General features: G+C 39.7%; 1 protein-coding gene across 10 annotated transcripts in view; it reads right to left on the reverse strand.

The window, feature by feature from the left end:
- The window catches only part of PARD3 (par-3 family cell polarity regulator), a 666,051-nt gene that overhangs the window by 265,863 nt on the left and 373,121 nt on the right, over positions 1 to 27,067 (reverse strand). For all 10 annotated transcript variants that reach the window (XM_048837722.2, XM_048837719.2, XM_048837721.2 and 7 more), the window contains 4 exons: positions 26,820 to 26,911; positions 22,083 to 22,166; positions 4,818 to 4,943; positions 2,859 to 3,241 (listed from right to left, as the gene is read on the reverse strand). In XM_048837722.2, coding sequence (XP_048693679.1) covers positions 2,859 to 3,241; positions 4,818 to 4,943; positions 22,083 to 22,166; positions 26,820 to 26,911 — 685 coding nt within the window. The remainder of the gene's footprint in view (positions 1 to 2,858; positions 3,242 to 4,817; positions 4,944 to 22,082; positions 22,167 to 26,819; positions 26,912 to 27,067) is intronic.

Genomic DNA, 27,067 nt, shown 5'->3' on the forward strand with positions numbered 1-27,067 from the left:
AGACAACATCTGCTGCGGTTCCCAGGCCCAGGTGTTTCACAAGCTTGATGCCACCTTAAACCGGGACATGACCATAGTTAGCTGACTACTGTAAGAGTTGGCGCCTCCACCCAAGCATCATAAAAACAGTCTGCAGCTTTTTCCATCTTCATCACACCAGGGCAACTCGAGAACTGAATATCTATCTGAATGGTCAGAAGGTGACCTTAGAGTTACCACGCCCACCTGAAGAAGACAGCAGCTAAAGTTAAGGCGCGCAATAATCTTCTTAGCAAACAGGCAGATTCGTCATGGAGTGCTTGTGCTCCAACTTTGTGGATGTCAGCTATTGCTACCTCGTACTTAGTGGTGGAATACTGCACACCAGTATGGAGCTGATTGTCACACACAAAACTGGCGGATATGCAGTTACATGCCACCATCCATATCATCTCCTGCACTAAGCGTCCAACTCCACACCCATGGCTTCCAATTCTGAGCAATACTGCCCCATCTCGTATCAGATGAGAGGTTGCCACTGGAAAGTTACTGGAGAAAGTTTGCGCCAACTCAAGCTTGCCACTGCACAATAACCACCAGCTGCACGTCTTTTTAACCACCAGCTGCACGTCTGCCATCATGTCGCCCATTGTGGTCTCATCCGCCACGCCAGGATGTTAGGGCAGAAACACTCTGGCGAGAGGAATGGATATGTGTTATAATCCCCAGCCAGTCCCTCATCGCCGACCCCACAATCTGCCCACCTGGGTTTGACCTGCCCCATCGCCAATGGTCCCTGCTGAACAGGTTCCGGACCAGGCAAGGTCTCTGTGCAGCCAACCAGTATCGCTGGGGCCTTCGTGACAGCCCTTTGTGCAGCTGCAGCACCACACAGATGACACACATGGTCGAGAAATGCCTGCTGACTAGGTTCAGCGGTGGCCTAGAAGAACTGCATCACGCAACTGAAAGTGCCATTGCTTGGCTAGGCGACTGCGTACACGCTAAATAAATAAATATAGCTCTAAGAATGTAGTGTTGCTGTAGCTGTGTCAGTTCCAGGTTATGTGAGAGACGAGATAGATGGGGTAGGGGGGTGTGGCTTAAAGCTCAAAAGCTTGTCTCTCTCACCTACAGAAGTTGGTCTAATGAAAGATATTGTCTCACCCACCTTGTCGCTCTCTATGCGCATACATATATAGAGATATGCAAATATCAAACACATTACAATACAAGCATGTGCATGCGCACACACAAATAGAATAGTTTCGCTCCCCTAAAACTTGATTACCGTCAAACTCAAATTACAGTATCCTAAGGCTCAGCATGAGAAATATCAGCAGTTATATCAGGCAGTGATCTCGACTGAATATCTCACAACCCTGCAGGGTAAGAAACAACAGCTTTATATAATTCCAAAGAGGAAATTCCAAGATTTTCAACTGGATGTGCAAAACTGATTTCTAGTGAAGGTAGAGCTGAGATATTAGACTTAAGTCATGAAGTTTTTAGTTTTTAGATACAGAATATAGTAATTTTGGGAGGTTTTAAAAAATATTTACCAGTTACATTTTTCCTCTCCCTCTGGGCCCATTTCAATAGGACTTACAGTAACTAAGGCACCTGGCCTTTACAGGTTGGGAGGTACAAAAAGATCTTCCAATAAAATGTTTTAGTCCTCTTCAAAATGTTTCAAAAATAACTTTCCGTAAAATATGCTGTCTATACAGAATGCATGATGGGTTGCTGGGGCATTTTATTTGGGGTAATTTACATAATTTGCACATGGCTTCATCACTCATGAGTAATATGGTGTCATAAATATAAAGGGAAGGGTAAACCCCTTTGAAATCCCTCCTGGCAAGGGGAAAGCTCCTCTCACCTGTAAAGGGTTAAGAAGCTAAAGGTAACCTCGCTGGCACCTGACCAAAATGACCAATGAGGAGACAAGATACTTTCAAAAGCTGGGAGGAGGGAGAGAAACAAAGGGTCTGTGTGTCTGTCTTATGCTGGTTTCTGCTGGGGATAGACCAGGAATGGAGTCTTAGAACTTTTAGTAAGTAATCTAGCTAGGTATGTGTTAGATTATAATTTCTTTTAAATGGCTGAGAAAAGAATTGTGCTGAATAGAATAACTATTTCTGACTGTGTATCTTTTTTGTAACTTAAGGTTTTGCCTAGAGGGGTTCTCTATGTTTTTGAATCTAATTACCCTGTAAGATATCTACCATCCTGATTATACAGGGGGGATTTCTTTATTTCTATTTACTTCTATTTTTATTAAAAGTCTTCTTGTAAGAAAACTGAATGCTTTTTCATTTTTCTCAGATCCAAGGGTTTGGGTCTGTGGTCACCTATGCAAATTGGTGAGGCTTTTTATCCAACATTTCCCAGGAAAGCGGGGGTGCAAGTGTTGGGAGGATTGTTCATTGTTCTTAAGGTCCAAGCGTCTGGGTCTGTAGTTACCTAGGCAAAGTGGTGAGGCTTTTTACCAAACCTTGTCCAGGAAGTGGGGTGCAAGGTTTTGGGAAGTATTTTGGGGGGAAAGACGCGTCCAAACAGCTCTTCCCCAGTAACCAGTATTAGTTTGGTGGTGGTAGCGGCCAATCCAAGGACAAAGGGTGGAATATTTTGTACCTTGGGGAAATTTTGACCTAAGCTGGTAAAGATAAGCTTAGGAGGTTTTTCATGCAGGTCCCCACATCTGTACCCTAGAGTTCAGAGTGGGGGAGGAACCTTGACATATGGCCATACCAAACTCAGGCCAATAGACTCCATTAGGCTTTCATGGAGAGAGAGAGAGAGAGAGAAGTCCACACATATTACACTATATATACACACATCCTCAATATAAATTACTTCAGAAACATGCTCCTTACCTTTTCTCAGTTGTATATTAAGTCTCTTCCCTATCTTTTTGGTGTTATAACCACTGTTTGTAGTGGAGGTAAGAACTTTTTGAGGTGATGGAGCCAGGCCCGATGGTGGTTTCCCTGATGAATTCACACTATGAGGTAGCTGTGAGTAAGAGTCTGTTTGATCTGTCTGGTTACTCATTCTAGATATTCTTTGTAATGTGTGAAGTCCAGCATTGTTAATACTCTTGTTGTCGATATACTGGGAATCAGGGCTAAACCGGCTGGAGTAGTACATGTTCTTCTCACTTTGGGATAACTGTTCATACTGCTCTTTATTTGCTGCAGGAACCACATGGAACCAAATGATGGGCGTACGCATGGCTTGACGAAACATATGCTGTGCTCTAGGTTTCAGAATCAATACAAAATTAACAAATTAAGACTGGCAGACGACAAGACATTACAAGCATAATTACTGGCGTTAATTAAGCAACATGAGCTGACAGACATACTGCTGAAACAACTGAAAAAAACCTGAATTTGTTCATTAGTCTACATGGCTGCTTTTTGCTAAGGTTTATTTCCATAGGGCCACGTAGTACAGCTGAAAAATTCTTAAAAACTAAATATACGTTAAATATACATTAAAGTTCTGTACACGCTAAATATCACAGCAGCAACTTAAACCATAATTATTCTGTGTCAATTTATCATTTTTCTATGAGGCTTATTAAATAATTAACAGCATCTGTAAATACAATAATTGCAATGGTGACAGAAACTAAATATGGTTTTCATTGCAATTTCTTACAACACAAAATGGAGTGTTTTTTCCCCACATTGTCCCATTCATATGTCCCTGAGGTAGTCCACAGGGTGCTGCCCAGTCCCTCCTTCAAAACCTTCCTCAGGACCTTCTTTTTCTGAAATGGCTACAATAAATTGCTCAGCTGATAATAGTCAGTCAACATTTAATTGGAATATAAATATATTCATGCACCACTTTATGTGTTTGTCTGTTTTCTTAGGTCCCAGTCTTGCAAAAACTTAAACTCATACTTAATTTCCTGCCCATTAATAGCCGCACTGAGTTCAATGAGAGTCTTGTCTTTTCATTAACACCAATGGGTTTTTGATCATTGTCTTAGAACACGAGCTCTACAGGACAGGGATTTTTTTTTTTAACTGTACTTCTGCACAATGGTGTCCCAATCCTGGTTAGGACTCATAGAAACTAATGCATTACAAATAACAACGAATGCACAACTGTCGGTTTAAAACATCATTCTTTTAGTTGACAATATATTATATACTGAAAGGAAATTTACTTCTTACAAAAATCTAATGATATATTCCTCAAAAATATATATATATTCTGCCCTCCGCCCCCTGCGATATGAATATTTACTTTCTTTTCTAGATTTTTGGACCTGTTTTCATTTAAAAAAAAAATTCTTGATTTAACATTCCGGCCTTCCGTCAAAGTCCAGCCTCCTACAAAGTGAATTTCTACAGGGAACCTTCAGCTACTTTGTTTACAGTGTCTTTTATTTTCACACACACAAAATCACAAATGTTTTAAAATGTTAAACATACAGGACTCCATGTTGCCCTCATATACGCAGCTTGCATACTGTAAATATACAAAAACAAGAACCATGACTGATTTTTCAAAACAAAACCAGGCTCAGTTTATCATCTGGTGAAGAAGAAAAAATGGGCTCATAATGTTTAAGAAACAAGGCATAATTTATCAGACAACTGAAAAGTCACATATATTCTGATGGCAGTAATTATCCTGTAGTTTTGTAGCTTGACTAATTAAAAGAAAAATGCTCTAAAACTGTAGACTATTTCTTTCCTCTATAAAAAAGAGGTTAGACAATTTGTTTTTAAATGCTTTTTTTCCTCAAATTACTGCAATAAGCAATGGTTAAAGATTAAAGAAAAAGCAGTAAGTTGTACAGTAAATGCACTTACTGTTCAAATCTCCTATTGCGAAGGTCTCCATCATTAATCCTGACAATACAATCATTCTCATGAAAAAGGTTTTCTTGCTCAGCTTTTCCACCTTTCTCCAGTCGTTTTACTAATAACCCCAGGGTTCTGGAACATTAAGATTACAAATGATTACACATCTAATATTTCCTCAGTACATAATGTCCCCGATTTAATATGCTTTCATGATAATCACTAAGCCTACCCTCTGCTTAAAGCAGTACTACTTAACTAAAGAAACAGCTGTTCAGGAGCAGGATATCAAAGTTCCAAATCACTTATAAACATTACCTGAATTAGGATCCACCCTTACATAAAAAAAGACTATCAGGGCATTACTTTTTTGAAATAAGAATATACAATACTGTCTACATTTAAAATTCAAGCAGGAGCAGCCAGTACATCTCAGTTGACATCACAGTGCAGGTTGATGCAAGAAGCCTGGATTTCTGACTCTTACATGTTTGGCTCCAGGCAGCAACACGAAGATGATAGTCTGCATGTTCTCAGTAAGGCAACTGAAGGAGGGCACAGCACGTTTAATTCACACCTCAACGCTGCCAGTTAACAGAGAAATCCTCAGCCATTACTATTACTACTGCATGGGTGACAATTGATGATATACCAGATAAAAGACAAGCATAGAATGAAGGGATAAGTAGAAGATTTAGGAACCCCACTTGGGGTTTACATCCTGAGTAAACCAATTGAAAAAACAGAAAATAAAACAACATTCTCTGATTTCTCTGAGTTACAGAAATCCATTATTGTTACTTGTAAAACAGTAAGGGGGAAAACTGCAACAGAAGTGTGATCTTTAAGTAGACAAAAAGAACGAGGAGTACTTGTGGCACCTTAGAGACTAACAAATTTATTTGAGCATAAGCTTTCGTGGGCTAAAACCCACGGATGCATGCAGTGGAAAATACAGTAGGAAGATATATAGATATAGATATATACGTATGCAGAGGACATAAAAAATGGGTGTTGCCATACACACAATAATGAGAGTGATCAATTAAGGTGAGCTATCATCAGCAGGAGAAAAAAACCTTTTGTAGTGATAATCAGGACGGCCCATTTCCAACCGTTGACAAGAAGGTGAGAGTAACAGTGTGTGTGTGGGGGGGGGGGGGAAGGAATAAGTATTGGGAAATAGTTTTACTTTGTGTAATGACCCATCCACTCCCAGTCTTTACTCAAGCCTAATTTAATGGGGTCCAGTTTGCAAATTAATTCCAATTCAGCAATCTCTTTTTGGACTCTGTTTTTGAAGTTTTTTTGTTGTAATATTGCGACTTTTAGGTCTGTAATAGAGTGACCAGGGAGGTTGAAGTGTTCTCCGACTGGTTTTTGAATGTTATAATTCTTGACATCTGATTTGTGTCCATTTATTCTTTTACGTAGAGACTGCCCAGTTTGACCAATGTACATGGCAGAGGGGCATTGCTTGCACATGATGGCATATATCACATTGGTAGATGTGCAGGTGAACAAGCCTCTGATACTGTGGCTGATGTGATTAGGCCCTATGATGGTGTCCCCTGAATAGATATGTGGACATAGTTGGCAACGGGCTTTGTTGCAAGCATAGGTTCCTGGGTTAGTGTTTTTGTTGTGTGGTGTGTGGTTGCTGGTGAGTATTTGCTTCAGGTTGGGGGGCTGTCTGTTTCCCAAGATCTGCGAGAGTGAGGTATCATCTGTCAGGATCGGTTGTAGATCCTTGATGATGAGCTGGAGAGGTTTTAGTTGGGGGTTGAAGGTGGCGGCTAGTGGCGTTCTGTTATTTTCTTTGTTGGGCCTGTCCTGTACTATGTGACTTCTGGGTACTCTTCTGGCTCTGTCAATCTGTGTTTTCACTTCAGCAGGTGGGTACTGTAGTTGTAAAAATGCTTGATAGAGATCTTGTAGGTGTTTGTCTCTGTCTGAGGGGTTGGAGCAAATGTGGTTGTATCTTAGAGCTTGGCTGTAGACAATGGATTGTGTGGTGTGGTCTGGATGAAAGCTGGAGGCATGTAGGTAAGTATTGCGGTCAGTAGGTTTCCGGTGTTTATGTGACCATTGCTTATTATGTCCAGGAAGTGTCCAGGAAGTGGATCTCTTGTGTGGACTGGTCCAGGCTGAGGTTGATGGTGGGATGGAAATTGTTGAAATCATGATTGAATTCCTCAAGGGCTTCTTTTCCATGGGTCCAGATGATGAAGATGTCATCAATGTAGCACAAATAGAGTAGGGAGTTAGAAGATGAGAGCTGAGGAAGCGTTGTTCTAAGTCAGCCATAAAAATGTTGGCATACTGTGGGGCCATGCGGGTACCCACAGCAGTGCCGCTGACTTGAAGGTATACATTGTCCCCAAATGTGAAATAGTTATGGATGAGGACAAAGTCACAAAGTTCAGCTACCAGGTTTGCCATGACATTATTGGGGATACTGTGCCCGACGGCTTGTAGTCCATCTTTGTGGACTATCTTCCTACTGTATGTTCCACTGCATGCATCCGATGAAGTGGGTTTTAGCCCACGAAAGCTTATGCTCAAATAAATTTGTTAGTTTCTAAGGTGCCACAAGTACTCCTCGTTCTTTTTGCCGATACAGACTAACAGGGCTACCACTCTGAAACCTGTCACCATTTAAGTAGACAGTTTACCCTGAAGTAACCAGGTCAAATTTAGTCTAGGTCACTAGAGATGAAAAATAATTACCCTCTGATGGCCTGTGTGCAATGAATTGTTACCTCTGTCTAGTCTGTATTGCACAAGGGGCCCAAGCCACCCTTACTGGCATTCTCAAAGAGGCAGAGGTGAACTAATATCCAGCCTGAAACTATCCTCTCATAATTAAAGATGCCCCTTCAGGGTTGTGATATTTTGACAGGGCAATGAGTAAGCAGACTGAGTCAGTGATTAGGACTGACAATCCACACATTACATTTACTTTTTTTAAGAATCACCATCTTAACTTCAGCATGACAAAGACAGGACCATATATGCCAGTGGTTCTCAACCCACGTCCTGCAGGCCACTTGAGGCCCAGTCAGCACACAGCTGCGGCCCATGTGAAATCCTCAGGGCCATACAGGTAGTATACATATTGTATGAATGTGGCCTACATAACATATAGAGAGCTGCATATGTAGTGGGCATGATGGTTAACTTGGTTGAGACCCCGCTGATATATACACTGTTCAAGCAGAATGCATACCTAGAAGCGAATGAGGCGGCACATTGATATTTAATGGGACTCCTCTCATGCTTAAAGTTATGTACACACTGGAGTACCTTGCTGAATCAGGCACAAATGCAAAAGTAATGTCTTTAACTTAGCTTTCCCTATATAAGTTCTTCACAGACACATACCCCACACAAACAAAACTAATCATACTATGTCTCCTAAAAGCTGAACAGAGAGAGAGAAAGAGTAAGAGTATTATTTATATTTCTATTTTTAAATACTCTGGAGGTGTTAAGATGCTACTGGGGGGGGGGGCACACAGATAATGGGGATAGTATGTATTTATCATCAGAAAACAGGTGACATGAAAACAGCAAACTATCAAACAAGTGATTAAAATGTAATTCATGCTATTCTGCCAAGAAGCCATGTAGAATATCCCCCAAATTCTTAGCATAATTTAGATGCATCAGTGTCTCAGTTCCCAGGAGAACTGCACCTCTAGTCATCACATGGCTTCAGGTGGAATCATGTGGTTCTCCATTCTCAAGCTAGGACCCTGGCTGCAGTTCCCTAGTACTAACCCTGGTTGTCTCAGCAGGTCAGACTTTGGCTTAAACCCTGCAGCTCTGTTCCCTCCAAGAGCAATGACAGTGGTCAATACAGTGACCAAACTCCTTAAAGAAACTATTTACTTAGAACAAAATCATTTCAGTGAAAACATACCTTAAAAACAAAAACAAAAAAAACAGACTGTACACATGTTTAGCTTTTCCCTTAGGCTTACCATTGCCTAGTCTGGGAAGGCCCACTTTTCTTTTGACTCCTTCTACATAGTATCTGTCTGTCTTGCTCGCTCTCTCTCTCCCTCTCCCAGTCTACCTGTCTCCTCAGACAACTTCCAACAAGTGAACAACACCTTGTGTTCTTTTCATCTCCAGGCTCCCAGCTTTGGAAAAACAAGGCTTGAAAATTGGTGGGTAAGAGTGAGAGACTGGATCCTTGAAACTAAAAGACTGCCCCATTGTCTTTCAAGTGTGTTCTGGGGCATCCATATCTAGTTCTACTGAGTTTCGTTCCTCATTGGTCTTCCTACAGCCCCCTATCAAATTAGATCAGTACAGTTATATAGGCATTTCTAATATACTACCATAGTTATACAGTAACTTCATCTCACCTCCTAGGTCACACACAATATTCATAAAATTATTAGAGCTCAGTATTTGTAATGATTACACAGCAATTCCTGTCTGTCACAATCAGTAAAACAGAAAACTCTTTAATAATAGCTCCTGATTACATCTATTTTTCTTTGGCTTCATTGCAAAATGTCTTGATCACATCATTGGGATTTTAAAATTATAGTGTGTAATTACAAAATAAAATTTTACCACGATGTTCTGTCTCTTAGTTGGGGAAAAGCACTAAAAATAACATTCATAACTGTTGATTACACAAAATACTTTTATTCCTCTAAGTAAAATATAAAGTAATGCTAAAACAGTTTGCATGCATTTATTACAACATTTTGTACAATAATTACAGTTTCCATGCAGCCTAAGCTATAGTTAAGGCTGTTAAAAAACCAATCCATTTTCACTCATTAAGCTTTCTGAAATTATCTCAGGGAGATTAAACTTTCCACCATTCTGTCTGTCAGCCCAAAAGTGGGGTTCTGGGAAAGGGCATTATTTTTGTTGTTACTCCCTTGGGTTGTTTTTTTACTGAAATCTGACAAACATTCAACTTGTTCAAATAGGATAAAAAAATTACATTTTTGATGAAATTCACCCTGTGTAGAGGTGCACCATGAAGTCCTAATATAGGACTGAAGTGGGATGTAAGTGGTGCTTAGGGCCTTATGCTAGTCCCTACAATGGATGTCCATACAATTTATCATTGCATTTTGTTTGGGACAATACTGCTGAAAATCCCACCCTAAATTCTGTGCCCTGATGCATCCCCAATTCAGATTGTAACACAGTTGCGTGGCCCAGCCGCACCTGTTGAAGCCAAAAATCAATCCTTGTCCCTGTTCACACAGCACAGATTGGTGGATGACAGTAGGGAAATACTGACCATACACAGTGCCTCCCTTACTTTATAAAAGGAGTTGGCTCTCCTCCCCATACCGGACAGTTGAGAAGACTATGCAGCCCTCAAGGGACGTCTCCACTCACAACTTCAAAAAGGAGCCATCAAGAGTGGGTCTAAAGAACACGATACTCTACACCCCACATAGTGATCGGGGATGAGGAAGAAACAGATCCCAGCAAGTCACATTCCTTCATGCCCAAAAGAGAAAACAACTTCTCCTTTTCTTATAAAATAAGAAACTCTTATTAATAAACTCTTTGGGAACCTCTTTCTTCCACCCCCACCCCAGCAACACTTTTGCATGGGCTCAACTTGTACATTTGCCTGGGCTCAAGGTCCATGTATAAATCAGGATGTGGGCAAACATATACCTATATACAATCAAAAGGCACACAAGATGTGCTTTGCTAAGGGAGAAGATCCTCTATTTCTATTTTAATTAAAAAATAAAGCCCTACAGTATATAATGGCATAAATAATACTTCACTTTAGTGTAATGGTGACACTACAGCCTATTCAAACTCTCATAGCTATTGGTGTCACCAGAACACTTGAGGTATTTAGAGATTTCTTTTTATTTTGAGATTAGTTACCTATTAATATCACCTTACTTTTTTTTTTTTTGGTATAATGATTGCTATTGTTATCCTTTCTAGTGAAGTTGTATTAACCTACTGATAATATAGGACACATCTTATTTTCTGCATGATTCATTGTTTCTGAAACCTATCCACATAAGCGCTCAAATCTAATAAAAACCTTATTAATCCTAACCACTGGTAAAATAATGTAATACAGAAACAAACTACATGTCAAAATTGCAATTACTCTCATTAAACAAAGCTTACAAGTTCTATTAATGTAGGAATGCTCAGCTCAGTTGCAGCATCTGGCATCCATGGAGATCTTGCTTTTTACCCAATATTAGAGCTGGATGGACTAAAGAACATACAGCTGAAGTGGCATAACTAGCAATTAGAGCTGTGTGGAGAACAGAAATTCCATTCTGTGAAGGATTTTCAGATTTCAAAATGTGTTTTCATTTCAGTTAGGAACAAAAGTTGAAAATCTCTAAATAATCCACAAAAGAAAATGTTTTTAAAAATGTTTGGGGCCCAATCAAAATGTTTACATTCAATTTTGTCTTTTTAAAAATTTTAGCGTATATAATACAAAATTTTAAAAAATCAGAACAAAAGTTCATTTCAAAAGGAAAAACTGGGATGTTTCAGAACCCCTCCCTTTTTTTTTTTCCCCTCAGAAACAAAAGGTTGGTGAATGGTGATGAGATTTTGCAAAGGATTTCATTTATATAGAATGGTATATTCCAATGGAATATAGTTCCATCAATTTTTTTCCGAGCAGCTCTACTAGTGATCAAAAAGGGGGTGACTAGCCTTAGTCAAATTTAAACCCAGCATCCTCCTGGTTTCTAATCAACTGCTGTAAGCACTAGAGATCACATCCCTTTTTTACATACACAGACAGTTTGCATGTTGGGAAAAGGCATAATACTGTATCACAGTTTAAACACACACTCAGGAATGTTTTCCAATACAACTCTTTTAGAGATGGAATAAATTGCCCCAAGATTTGGCAAGAACCTAGTTTCCCACACAATTTTAATAGCAATTTCCACTCATATTGCTGCATCATAACAGTAGTTTAACGTAGAGGTATACTCAGAAATGTTACTCTAAAAATGGTGTTGTTTGGATTCATGTTCATTGTTGCAATGACTCCACATTTCATTTGCTCATTTTAGAAGTAAAAGGATTTTTTGCAGACTTACTGTGGAATCTACAAAATAAATTGGATTCTTTCCTTGTCAAGGACAATCACCAGTCTTCCCAGTCAATGGAGCTCTGCAGCATACATGTAGTTCACATGTAAGTATAGTAAACACATACGTATTCTGCAGCTTGGCCAGGGATATTAGTGATGATGTGTAACAAGGAAGAACGCTGCCTGACCTTCTGATTCCAGGACTCTTTTGCAGACTTGACTGTTCAGTTTTTTGTGCGTTTTTTTTTAAACCTGAAAACCAAGCACAACTGGGCTGGCATCTAGAGGAAAAACAAACACGAAATACCAGTGCCGTTTTAGGGAGTTCTTTTTAAGAATATATACATGAATGGTATATTCCTACCTAGGAAAATGTATCATGTTAGAAAACATCTTAATTAACCAGTTTTAACTAACATGATTTTAAGCAAAAGGGCAAATTATTTTTAAAAATATATTTTTAAACCCTACGGGGTTAACTGTAACCAGATAACATGTTTTTAAACATTACTAGTCCTTGTCTGCGCTACATGCTACCTCAGACTAGAAAACAGGCTAATTCTCACATTTTAAAGAACATTGTACATTTTCTCAGTGTAGACAAGACCTTAGCCTAGGAAATCTCCAAGACGGGGATTGAATTTCTTATAAGCTCTGCAAAGAACTCTGCAAACTTATGACCCAGTAGAAATTACAATGATGTATGAAAATTGCTCTCCAGGCTGTGCTTTACACCAGCTTAATTTTAACTGGGAGGGAGAGCAGAAATGGCAAACCACTGAGATCTTCTGTCTTTACACTTGTTTAGCTATATAATTAGGAATTTAACTGCTTTGATTATATTAACACTTGCACCACTATATTTCCACAAGGTTCATTAGCCTAATTATACAATTAAAACAAATTCAGCCACACATGTTAACATTTCACTTCTAAGTATAAATTACAACGAATGATAAAACTGGAAATAAGCACAAATGTTTTACTGACATCTAAATTGCCTGAGTTCTTCTTTGAAAATGTGAACTCCCCACAATTGCCACCCAGCTGTATGGGAATTATCATAATTTATCTTAATAAAAGCTGACAGTGTAAACACCATGAGCGTAATAAGAACATTACACTGAATATGCCAGAATATGGTTCAGCTATCACTGCCCATTGCACACACGCATTGAAGTTATTCACCTGTTAACTTTGATCCAGTTTCAATTGAATCAACTGAGACACAAATGAAAATAGTCAACTAAAACTGTTCAAAGAACATAACGAACACACAAGGCAATGACTAGAGTAAAAGTATTTCTATAAAACAACTACTGATTCTGAAAAAAAAAAAACAGGGTCATTGGCACACACAAAGCTGTGCAGTGATGAAAATTGCCACAGAACATTGCCACTAGAACATAAAAGCAATACCATCATACTAGAAAGTGAGGCCTTGTCTAGTCAATTAAATGGTTATAGCTGACAGGCCCAAAGGAGGACACCAACCCAAACCTTTCCTACAATATTCAAATATTTCATTACCCCACCCTAGCGGTGTTATAATAGTGCTCAACATTTTCATTCCAGAGGCTCAAGCTTGTTTTCCATTCTTGAACTCTCAGTTCTCAGATTGGCTAGGATGATGAGGTTCCATACAACCTTCCGGAGAAGGCGGTGAGACCAAGAATGCCTTGGGTTACTCAACAGCAGCCCATCTGGATGATGATGAAATGGGACTGACTGGCAGCAAAGGGACGCTCTTCCAGTCATTTGTGTCTTTGAGAATTAAGGCTACAATGCAGGGCCTTGAGGATGGGGAATCAATTAGAAGAATAAATGGGGAGGATTTTCAATGCTCCAGTGGGAAGACAAAACACACCCATGTGGCTGCAAAAATAAAGTCTGGCATAAAGGAATTTCAGTATAAACAATGGCTACCAGATATTGCTTCAGATTTCTTTGTATCTTAAGCAACTAAAGTAGCAAAACAAAGGACTAAACTTTACTGAAAAAATGGCAACAAATTTTGAAGTGATTTGTTAACTTTGGAACATAAAAGGGACTTAACACACACATTGGAAATGAAAAAAATATGATAGAAAAGAGCACCATGGAACAGAAAAATCAATCACAATTCTTCAGTAGGGGAACTTTATGTACATCAGTGTCTACCTTCATATAAATGCAGAGATTATTTACACACCAAAATCTGTCAAAGTAATATTAAGGTTGTAATTTACAATGACAAAAAATAAGGAAATTCATAGTTCAGTCTGTGCTATTCGATCCCTTCTTCAGGGGTTCCCAAAATACCACGAAGGGCCAGATAGATAAAGATTACAGTAAATCCAGACCAAGTTATACTACCTTATAAGACACAGACTTTGATTTATATGGTCTGAATTTATGGATGATAAATGGGATGTGGTGGAGAACCTGATGTTTGGATCTGACTTGCACTAAGCAATCACCAAGGAAAGGAAGACATGAATTTCCTTCCTCCACCTTGGTGAAAACATAGCAACAATCACAGGTGTCGACTTTCTGATTTCCCTGGGGGATGCTTTACCCCCAAGGCCCCACCTTGCCTCCAAGTGTGCCCCACCCTTGCTCCATCTTTTCCTGCCCCTGCTTCTCCCTCTCCCTGCCCCAGCACCTCTTGCCCACTGCTGAACAGCTGATCAGCGGTGAGCGGGAGGCACTGGGCGGGGGAGGAGCTGATCGGCAGGGCTGCCAGTGGGTGCTGAGCATGCACTATTCTTTTTCCATGGGTGCTCCAGCCCTGGAGCATCCACAGAGTTGGTGCCTATGATGCCAATGACAGGCCAAAGTGAAGTACTGTTCATTGTCGTTGGCCCACTACAATGAATCTCACTAACTTCTTCTGACTTGGCAGTATTGCCACATGGAAGTAGGCATCCTGGAGACTGAGGGTGGCAAACCAGTCATTGCAATCTAAGGAAGGAAGGAAGGACCGACATTAGGGAAATCATGCAAAATCTTATGTATTTGATTAACATGTTAAGATTCTGAAAGTCCAGTATGGGTCTTTGACCCCCTTGGACTTGGGTCAGAAATTATCATGATTGAAGTCCCTTTCCTCAATGGTGACCGTGAACTTGTACGGCCATTACCGTAACTAGAGTCTGAACTTCTTGAAGGAGCACTGACTTATGAGATGGTCTCTATAAAGGTACAAGGTAGGTGAGTGAGAAAAGTGATGTGGAAAGAAATTGGATAGATATTCCAGGCTCACAGTGCATAGGACCCATTTGTCTGTTGTTATGGCTTCCCAAGCAATCAACGAAGTGGGACAATCTGTCCCCAAGCTGGGGGAAAGATCACCAACTTCTGTATTGTTGTCCCTGAAGGGGAAGTCAAATGGGCTGATTCCCGAGAGCTGACTGAGGACGTGTATGCTGATTCAAACTGGAGTTGGAGAACCCCCTTCTCTGTGATGTCTGCTTCCCCCTCAAAAAATCATGCTGGCTTTGGCAGATAGAAAAACTGCCTATAATACTGCTGTTTCAAGGGTCTATAGTGATGTCTGTTGGAGGCAGGGGTACAGACCACTAACGAGTGAAGGTAGCAGGAGAGTCTTTGAATGAATGCAAAGTTTCAACAAAACCAAACATCAAAGGGGAAGTCGGTGGCAAGGGTTGGTACCCAAGCCAGTGATTGTCCAGCACCAAAGCTGACAGTGCCAAGAGAGTCTGAGACTGAAACTGAAACCGAGGCCAATGACTGTAGCGGTGGTGACACCGTGTGCGCCAGAACCAAAGAAAGTACTGGAGGACAAGCCACTCAGAGTCCCTGCACCACAGCTGAGGAGACAGACAGACCCAGTACTGGAAGAGGTGCTGACAACACAATGGACTCCTGCCCCAAAGGAGAGTCTGGTACAGAAAAGTAAAGCAAATCCTTTGCTGCCTCATAAGTCTGCAGGGTTGTTGCTACCAACAATGTTTGCACTGAAATGGCATTCACTGGTACCAGAATCAACAGTCTCCCTACAGACAGTCGACAGCATAGTACCAATATCTTCCCGCCATGGTACCAGGTCCATAGCTCAGCTCTGCTCTTGGTACCTGAATCTTTGTCTACACTGGCAAGTTTCTGCTCCATAATTTATACCACTTTTATTAAAACGCTAGAATTAAACCATTGTTGCGTGTCCACACTGTGCTCCTTGTGACACTGGAACGCATCCGCATTTGCAGCTCTTGCAGCAGCAAAGACAGCAGTGCATCGTGGTAGCTATCCCACTGTGCAACTGGCCACAGGGTGCTCTGGGAAAGGCTTGCAATGCCTCATGGGGCAGGCACAGCGTCACATGATGCAGGTTTCCCAATCCCACTGTTCCATGGGCATCCTACTACATTGCCAGCTGCTTTTCAACTGAAGTGGCGGGGGGGAGTGTGTGACAGGGAGTGTGTGTGTATGGAGGTGGGGAGAGACAGTGTTTCGGGGAACGGAGAGTGTGTCAGCATGCTGTCTTGTAAGTTCAGACAGTGGCAGGAAGCAACAAGTCCTGGGGAAGGGGTGGGAAACCCCAACATCAGCTCCCACCTCCCTCCCTGGGTTCTCTGCACAGCATTCTCTAACACTCATGCACACACCTGCCTTTGTGTTCAACAGCATGAGCATTCCACATTCATGGTTTGCTCTGTGTCCCGGGGCAGATCAGCACCGCATACAAGGGCTGTCAGAAACGGTGCTTTGAAAGGGGAGGGGCACATGTCTCCAGCGGAGCCAAGTTCAAAACAATGAGCAGAGCGGGCACGTGAGTCGTTATGGGGACAGCTCCAGAGGCCAATTACAACGCAGAAAGCAATCAAGTGTCCACACCCGCAAGAGAGCGCCGGAGCCTCGGTGCAAATAGCCTTACGACTCTCGTCAAGCTGGGTTTTTTGCAGCGCTGCAGCTGAGGAATTTCTGCACACTAAGTGGCTTGGCAGTGTGTACACATCTGCAGTTTGAGTGCAAAAAGCTGCTTTACTGCACAGAAACTTGCCAGTGTAAACAAGTCCTTTGGGAAGGAGAAGAAGACTGATTCCTCTCTCTCTGCTAAGAAGAGTCCGAGTCCAAGGGTCTGTCAGAGACAACCACACCCGCACTTGCAGACTGCATGTGGGTAACTAGGGCACTCACTTGAGGGCCCCAGGGCTGAGGCATGCTCCACGAGATAGTGTTTGAGGCACTGGTCTCTGGAAATCGCCTATCTTTTCTAGAAAGAGGAGCAGATACTGCACCTCTCTTTAATTGGCCCCTGACTGAGGCAAATGTATGGGGGTCACTGTTTGGGGTAGACACGCCACATGACAGGCAGTGCTTAAAGCCTGGCGAATGCTGTATGCAGAGCCCTGAAACTAACTATTAAAAATGAACTTTAAAGTAAAAATAAAATAAAATAAATTTAATGGATAATAACTTCTATTTCCAGATAAGGCGGGAAGCTAAACTGGCTAACTAAGAAGAAAAAAAATCTCCATGAGGTAAATTGCATGGCAAGCTCTGACTAAGGCCACAGACGGTGAAAAGGAACTGAGGGGGCTCAAGGTGGCACTGCCCTTAGGTAGCCTCAAGAGGGGCCACAAGGAGGTGCAGGGCACACATGCCGCCCCAAAGTGTACTGCTGCAGAAAACTCTCTGGCTCTAACACTCGGATGGCACACATACCTGAGTAAAATACAAACATGCAACCACTCAAAGAATGGCAGTGCTCTGCTGCTCCAGGCCTTATACCCCTACTAATAAACAAACCCACCAGACAGGCAGACACAACAACCCCAAATATATATTTTTTAAATGTCCATTTGCTAAGCCCAACCTGAACACACACACCAAAAGTTCTCTCTGGCCTGATCTACACTAGGAAATAAGGTTGATATAACTTGCAATTCAGAGGTGTGAAAAATCCACACCTCTGAGCAATGCAGGAAAACCTACCTAATACCCGCTGTAGACAGCATGTGTCGATGGGAGAATTCTCCCATTGATCTAGCTACCACCTCTCAGGGAGGTGGATTACCTACCCCAATGAGAGGAACTCTCCTGTTGGCATAGGTAGTGCCTTCACTGAAGTGCTCCAGTGGCGCAGCTATGTCACTATAGCATTTTAGGAATAGACAAGCCCTCAGTAAGCAGAACTGCACTTTAAAGATTTGCAATATTTCCTTGAGTAGCACAGGAATGTTCAAATTGACCCCTGCTTGTTATAAGGCTCTTGGCTATTGCAGGCAGCACGTCACTTAAGATCATGCATTCCTATCAGATATAACACACAGGCATAACTGATAGATGGAGCACATTGTCCTTCACTCTGCAAACCTTGACTATGTCAGTGACAAACGGAATGTTTAACTGGTTTTTGGGTGGTCATCAGCTTTGTTTGTTTTACTGAGTAGTGCAGTAATACCAAGCACAGCCTCCTTTGAAAATTAATGAATTGACTATTCCTGCCCTCCCCGCCATTCATCTTTGCCACTTCTGTTTAAAAAAAAAACCACATGCATACAAATAAGTCTTTGAAGATGCAACAGTTCAGCTCTCAATTGAGACATAGGCAAGTGTCATTGAAAGTGCATCTAGTCCAGTTTGAGTGGATGTTTCTGAAAGAGATTATGTCCCCTTCAGAGCTAAAACTACTAATTTTTCTCAGTATAGTGGCCTGCCCTGATTTATGCAGACTTTATAGCACTATTATGAACAACACAAAAGCTGACAATCACAACGTGGTAAAGTAAATGCTATATTGGTTATTCCATAAAACAGGGTGAGCTTTTCCAAAGACTTCCAAACCACATCTTAGTCTACTGTAGGACAGAAGTACAATGTAATTTGAAGGGGACAGCAATGAAGACTATACTCACTATGTTACAAGAAACTTCTCAATTATTCTAAAGGCGTGTTTTTAAAAAAGAACTTCTCCAAAATTCCCCACTGAACAAGCATGTCTGTGTGAGTTGTGGTTCTACTGGTGTTATGGATAAAGCCTTATTCTGGCATTCAAAGGATTTTGGCCCAGTGACTTATGTGACTTTCTTCTAGTCAATTAATCATTTGGTGCCTCAATTTTTCACTTTTACAATAGAGATGGTAATATTTAGCTACCTCACAGGAGTGTTCTGGGGATAAATTCATTCATGTTTGTGCTCACATACTAAGGAAATGGTAAGATACATAATAGGTAACTAAATGTCACTGCATAGTAGTTTTGCTTTGGATAAATCAAAATGTAATCTTTTGCAACGTTAAGTTTATATATTTATTATGAGTTTTATATGGTTTTTGTTAACTAAGAAGTATTTGGATTTTAGTACATTCTCTTTTCAGCAGTTTAAATGGTGGGCTTTTAATAGCTGAAGCATAAATAGACTGAGAAAGAAGACAAGACAGAGGTCAGCAACCTGTGAAAATCACCACTAGAGTATTCTAACATTTGCATTTAGAGATTATAAAGACTTTGGGGCCAAGAGGGACTGCAGCATTAAGGAGCTGGAAAATTTAAAGTGCAGACAGACTGTAAAGAGAAATAAGGCAACTCATAAGAAGCTGGGGATTGGGAAAACTTTGACTACCATGTTCTAATTTAGATGCAAGGAATTATGGGTTGAGACTTTCCTGAAACACAAACCAGAATTATTGGTACTATGTGTCATCCAGGGGGGATTATTAAACACAACCTGGTCAGTTTCAATGTGTCAATTAGTTTGATCCATAACTTTATCTCCAACTCTTTTCCAATTATTAAAGTTCAAGTTCAAAAAGTGTGGCACACTTTGTGGACATTTGCTTTTATTAACACAACAAAAATTCCTGGAGGAGAAATAGCTGAAGAATACACTGTATGCAGGGCCTCTGATGCTTCACAACATACCTGGCATTATTAAAAAATAAATCTACTTTATATAGTCATTATGTACAGCATAAACAGTTTAAACTTTACTTTTTATTCTTGACACCCATATTACGAGCTTGCAACCCCCGATCGAGTCTCTACTCACTGAAGTAATTCCACTGATGGTAAAGAACTACTATGAGTAAGTGCTTGCAGAAGTGGCTGAATTTTTTTACATGAAAAAGAAATTATATTATTTCAATATGAAGCGACAAAAATTACAATATAAAACTCATTTTTACAGGTGAAATATTGCCTGTACACCTCAGTGTAAAAGCCAGTGTTTCGGGGCTCCCCTAGTATAGTATTAATGATTAAAGATGATCAAAAAAATTAGTTGGTTGAATAACCAAAACTAAAAATATTATTTTTCATTAGCAATACCCTTAGAGAGCACCCATTCAATAGCTTATCCAAGTTAATAACTATGGTCACCTATCTTTCAGCAGGCACAAAATCAAGAAGTAAACTCAGGGCCTTTTCAACTGATATTTTTATTATAATTCCACTGACTTCCTGAGTGGAAAATTCCTATAGAATTTAACAGAAAAATCTCTACATTTTTTAATCATCTTACAAAACTTATCACTGAATTACATCCTTTTTACTGACTCATTATTAGATGTGGTAGGTTTTTAAGAGTAATTTTTATAAAAACCTCATTATTCCTATAAGGATTGTTGATCTAATCCCTACTTTTTCCATGAGGGTTGGTTACATGAAAAGAACTGATTGACAGATGTCAGAAGACCTAAAGTACGTGTGTTTTGAGAGATTTTTTTTTTTTAAAACCACACAGCTTTATTAAACTAAATATCACCCTGATTAAGAGGTAACCAACAATTCTCATCTGACCCTCCCATCTCTTCCAGCGCTGTCCATGGCCTAGATAACGATGCAAAATCACAGCCTGCTATTACCTCCTGTCTTTATTTATGAGGTTGTGATTAAAACATTACCACTCTCATATCTGAGGACTGAATTTACTGAAGATAGGGTCAGGTCACTCATGGGAAGAGAGAGTCACCATATTATGACAGTTTGCTCTTACCTCCTGAAATCCTCAGGGAAAGTTGCCTTCAGTTCAACAAAATTATTAGTTTTGTCACAGTACTACATGTCAGTATAGCTACTGAAGCATAAAGGTTAAAATAATAATCAGAAAAAAAGTTTTTAAAACCATATTCCTCCTCCTACTGTAGAAGAAAAAATGTATATCGTGTGAAGAGCACTTGATATAAATATCTGATACACAGTAAATTACACTTGCTTCTAATCAATTTAAACTAAAATTGCTGATGGATAGGCAGACTTGTAAGAACATAATATCCTTTTCATCCTAAGATTACACTTTTTTAAATGTATGGTTTGGTCCTTTTTCATCAAAAAAAGCAGAAATAGTGAATGTAATTACACTTAAAGATAAAGGTAATCTCTTCCACCCCAAAATAAAATCCTACTTATATTCTTGACAGATTGACTCCTTTTCAGTATGCCCACAACCTTTAAATCTCCCACAGTGAATAATGATTGGTAAAAAAGTAATAAAATTTTCCTGAAAGTACATTAATGTTTCGATTAAGGATCCTAAATACTAAAATTCTACTTCAGCAAAGCAAATGCTATAAATGGAGTGTTCTGTTTACTAATGTAATCCTGAAAGTTATTATAATGTAAATCACCTGCACTGCATTCATTTTTCTGCAACTTAAGAAATTCTTGCCTTTTGTCACGTAATGAAATTTAAGACTGTTGTGGAGAATACATGCCTTTCTCCAGCACCTCAAAACCCCATACTGTATGCCTTTCTTGTTTTCCTTTCAACACAGTGAATGCTATTTAATATTACAATGACTGAAATTCTTTTTCTTTCAGTCTTGCTTATCAAATGCACGTAGATGTAGAATTCTCTGGTTTAGAATGCTGCTACTTTGGTAAATAGGAGGGAAATGATGCACAAATACTCTCCTGAATTAAAGGGGAAAAATAACTTTAAGAGAGTTTGAAGGAAATAATTCATATCTTTGCAATTCAAGTTTCCATCAAGTCACAATACAATTTCCATTATAAGTTAAGGGACAGATTCTGCCATCTTTCTTCCCCTTATGTACTGCCTTCGTACAACAGTGTACAGAGTGAGTAAGAGTGGCAGAATGTTTCAATTATTTTAAGTCAGTAAAACTTCCTCTTGAAAAAAAAATGTGGTATTTCAAATAGAACCTACAGGCACCTATACAAGAGTAAGCACAGCCAAGATAAAACACAACAAGTTATGATTCGATTAAAATCTTACACAATACATTACCTTCCGCCTCTGGCACTGAAAGGCACTACATGGATTCCCAAAGGCCCGCCGTCATTGGAGACTTCTACGAGCTTTACCATATCACTGTGAGACAATGATGAATGAGGGAACATGAACATGTGCCGTAAATGAACGAAAAAAACCCATACATACGCACACACACAAAACAGATATTCCAGAACTTAAGCAATGGTGATGAAAGTAATGTTGAAATACTACATACCTGAATATTAGTCTGATGGCATGAAAGGAGATCAATCATCAAAAACAATTCCATTAATAACTCAAATGAAAAGTGAACTAGCCCTTTTGGTAACCTTAATCAGCTACATGAATTACAAACTACACAATGGCACAGTTTTATATTTATATTGTTGGGTTTGGGGCTTTTTGTTAAATTTAAGCTGTCTTGTCTTCAGGCAAGTGGAGGATTTTTTATTTCTTTTTCAATTAATGTGTCAAATATGGAACAATCAATTTTTCTCAAAAACTATAAAGGCTGTTACTGACCCTATCATACTTCCTTCAGCTATCCCAGTGAAAGCCTGCTCTAGCCTTTAATGTTAGTTTTGGCATTATCTTAAACTATTCAAAGGGGACAGTTTAAGTTTTAAATGGTAAACCTCCTTCAGTTTTGCAAAATACTAACATCATTTGATGCCTCGTGTTCCCACAATTTACCTACAGTAGAACCTCAGCGTTATGAACACCAGAGTTACAAAGTGACCAGGCAGCTACACCTCACTTGAAACTGGAAGTACACGATCAGCAGCAGAGATAAGAACAAAAAAGCAAATACATTTACATTACTGTGTGAAACGTAAACTACTAAAAAATAAAGGGAAAGATTAAAAAAAGATTAAACAAGGTAAGGAAACTGTTTCTGTGATTGTTTCATTAAATTAAGATGGTTAAAAGCAGCATTTTTCTTCTGCATAGTAAAGTTTCAAAGCTGTATTAAGTCAATGTTCAGTTGTAAACTTTTGAAAGAACAACCAAAATGTTTTGTTCAGTTACAAACAACCTACATTCCCGAGGTGTTCGTAACTTGGAGGTTCTACTGTAGTGAGCTTACTACAATTATTTCTGTTTGCTATGTGTATTTATAGATCTATATTTCTGTCTTCTCAAAGAAAATGTTTAATATGCCATGTAGTCAAGCAGAACTAGTTCTGTGTTTTACTTTTTGCTTTGGAAAGAGAAAATCAAATAAGCCAAAGGTCCAAAAAGCTCAAGAAAAGATCTCTGAAGGTATCAGAAGTAAGCCTGAAGCAAATGTCCTGAGTTCAGAACATCCACACATTTTGGGGATGTTTGGTCTGGGAGCCAAAAGCCATAAAACATTACAAGCTGTAGACAGACTAATCATCAGTCAAGACCCCAAATCTAAACACTCCAAAACTCTGGGAACAAAAGCTCTGAACCCAAATCTGAACTTCTGGTTTTTGCTGGCCTCTAGTACTGTACATTTTTCATATTCTCTGGTACTATATACAGTACATTTGACAGTTGGCTTGCCTCTTGAATAAGGACAAACAAGATTTTACCTGCAGTCAGTACCGATACACATGGCCAGATGCAATGGCCTATGGATGTCATGAGGGGACAGACCCAACAAACACCACACCAAATGACACCATTTTATCCAAAATATTGTGCCTGATACTGGACAGCACGACATCATTCAGAGGAAGGTTCAAGAAACCCCAAAACGGACATGATGGAGTAACCTGACCTTAAGGGATTTTTCTCCTCCTACATCTGTCAGCTAGAGACTGCTTTATGTCTCTTCCACATTTTTTAAAAATCCTACATAAATTATATGTAAGTGGCCTCATAATCTATATAAATGTCCAATCTATTTTTAAAAGCCTACTAAAGTCATCTCTCTGTGGTATCATGTGACAATGAATTCTACAGGTTAATTGTCTATTGCATAAAACATATTTTCCTTTAGGTAATTTGAATTTACTGCCTTTGGCTTTAATTGAATCTACTTTTTAATTATATAACAAAAAAAGATAAATGTAACCACCTTTCTATCATATTTGTTTGGTATAGCTTTATCTCATGTCCCCTTCTCTAAACCACACTGTTCCCATCTTTCCAATTTACTCCATGGAAATGTTTCCATGCCTATGTTCATTTTCACTGCCCCTCTGTTAGCACTATGACTTCTTTGAGATAGGATGACCAAGAACTGATCAATTCTCCAGATGATGGTAAACCACTGATTTACTTGAGAGCATTATAATATTCAGTATTTTTTGCTGTCCCAATCTTCATGCATCATAACAGTGCTTGATTCCCACTGCACATGAGCTGTGCACAAGGTCTTCCAAGAATCAACTAAATCCAGAAAGTGTTGCAAGAAGTGCCTTTTGCTCATTACAGGTTGTTGTATATCCTTCTGTTCCAAGGAACACATTTTGCTTTGTTCTCAGTTCTGAGGGCAGAGAGGAATATAAGAGTGGCAATCCATGTGATGTAACTAGAACTTTTGTAAGGGACATGCAATACTCCATAATCCAATAAAACTGGACACCGAGGACAAGACAGTTTCCATAACCAAGCCCCAGATTCTGAATTGCTTAAACCATAGAGGACATCCTTTTTCCCATGATCTATTCAAGTTTATTCATAGCTTCTGCTCCCACAACTGCCTTTCTTCTGCAAACAGCCAAAACTCCCAGATCCTGAGCCCCATAAAATGGACATGGAAAAGTAAAGGAAAATTTGTCCTTGCCTAATCAATTTAGGTTTAGGGTTTCTTGAACCTTCCTCTGAATGATGTCGTGCTGTCCAGTATCAGGCACAATATTTTGGATAAAATGGTGTCATTTGGTATGGCAGTGATGGGTCTGTCCTCTCATGACATCCATAGGCCATTGCATCTGGCCATGTGTATCTGTACTGACTGCAGGTAAAATCTTGTTTGTCCTTATTCAAGAGGCAAGCCAACTGTCAAATGTACTGTATATAGTACCAGAGAATATGAAAAATGTACAGTACTAGAGGCCAGCAAAAACCAGAAGTTCAGTAACAGTACATCTACACAGCAAAGAAAAACCCAAGGCACTGAGTCTCAGAGCCTGAGTCAATTGACTCAGGCTTGTGGGGCGTGGGCTGAAGGGCTAAAAACAGCAGGGTAGATACTCCCAAACTCCAAGACCCTCCCCCATCACCAGGTTTCAGAGCCCAGGCTCCAGCTTGAGCAGGAATGTCTACTCTCCTATTTTTTGCTCTGCAGCCCAAGTCCCACAAGCCTGAGCCAATTGACTCGGGCTCTGAGACTCGGTGCCATGCGTTTTTTTTGTAGTGTAGACATACCTACAGTGGCATTCACGGTACCTGAGCCATATCACGCAGTTCATTTTGCTCCTAACCCTGAGATTCCCACATGAAAATGCAAAGCACTCACATGGTATTAAGTGCTTGTCTACACCGTGTGGCAAGGCACACTATATGGGGGTTGATTTGTAAAGTGCACCGATGTGTTGCGCACTAACTGACCTGTGTAGACTCTGCTGGTGTGCACTAAATGCACACGTTTCCTAACATGCTCTAACGTAGCACTGTTTGAAACAATCCTATATTGAAGTCCACTGGAGAACTTTTAGCAAATACCAACAGGATCTACATGGGCCAGTTAGTGCCCAACACGTTGGTGCACTTTAGAAATCACACCCCCATCGTATGCACTGCTACACCATGTGCACAAGCACTAAGAAAGCTCCCACTACATTTTTAATTGATGTGTTTTTCTGAGCTCATCTCTAAGCATACAGGAGAGGTGATGTTTAAAAAAAGAAAGAAAAAAAGAAGATAAGATGTTGGTACAAAAATCAGTTTAAAGATAGAAACAAGCAGCATTATATTTGATACAAAATTTTTATATACTCTAATTAGCAAATAGTATTTTGAATTCATAATACTTCATAAAGTATTTTGCAACTAGGATATCAAACGCACTATTGTTTAATGCAAATTAATGCACTTATTATAATACTTAACTCACTCTTTTTAATCCCTATAACAATCAGCAGCTCTACAAACAAAAGGAAGAATTTTAAAATATTCAGAACATAATGGACCATTTCCCAACCAACATCATAGCCAGGTCTGGGTCAGGTCTTTGTAATGAAACTCAAAGGGCAAAACTCCCTGGATTTCAGGTTTCATCATAAAACCATCAGTCACTGAATCTTTTCTAGTGTGAAGGGGAATTTCAGGTTAGGCTCATCACCAGTGTGGAGTTCTGTTTTGTCTGGGTAGTCCTCCCCTGCAAAACTCCTCCTTTCCTGTGACTTGTTTACTGCATTTATGAAAGGTATAAAGGCCTTTAATACCCAAAGTCTCACCTGCCAATATTTTGGGACAGCCAGTTGGGCCCATTCCTTCCCCCATCATTAGCACCAAACCCTAAAATGCCCTAGGGTTAAGCATCTTCTGCGGAGATAAACCAATCTACCCACCCAAGTATAGCAATGGCTCTGAAAATGCTCTATATCTCTGCTGCTGAATCACTAGTCTGGACCCTTTAACACTGGGTCTAAAAGATGCCCAAGGTGCAAGGGGCAAAAGGAAGGACCTGTTTTATGCAGAGTTGCAGTTAAAATAAAACGCATGTTACATGCTTTGTTTTGTTTATTGACATTATCAATCTTGTGATAGTAAGAATTCTTTACTACTCTAAATCTTACTGTTAAAAATGATGGAACTGCAGCAGTAACTTACTCTAAGGAAAAGTTGGTGGTGCTCTCCAAACCACTGTCTGCATGTCCAACTGGTTCAACTCTGCTGTTGTCCTCCTCTGTCCCATCTTCATCCTAGAAGTAAAGAAGATGTTCTCCTTTAATATTCCAATTTTTAAATTGCAATTATTATATCCAAAATGGAAATATATACTTCAAAGATCAAAAGTCTTGTTTAACATTACAAGCACAGTTACTTCATCACTGTGGCTTTTCTGTAACTTTTATCTA

Source organism: Caretta caretta, chromosome 2 (genome assembly GCF_965140235.1).
Source record: "Caretta caretta isolate rCarCar2 chromosome 2, rCarCar1.hap1, whole genome shotgun sequence".
In the NCBI taxonomy this organism is placed as follows: Eukaryota; Metazoa; Chordata; order Testudines; family Cheloniidae; genus Caretta; species Caretta caretta.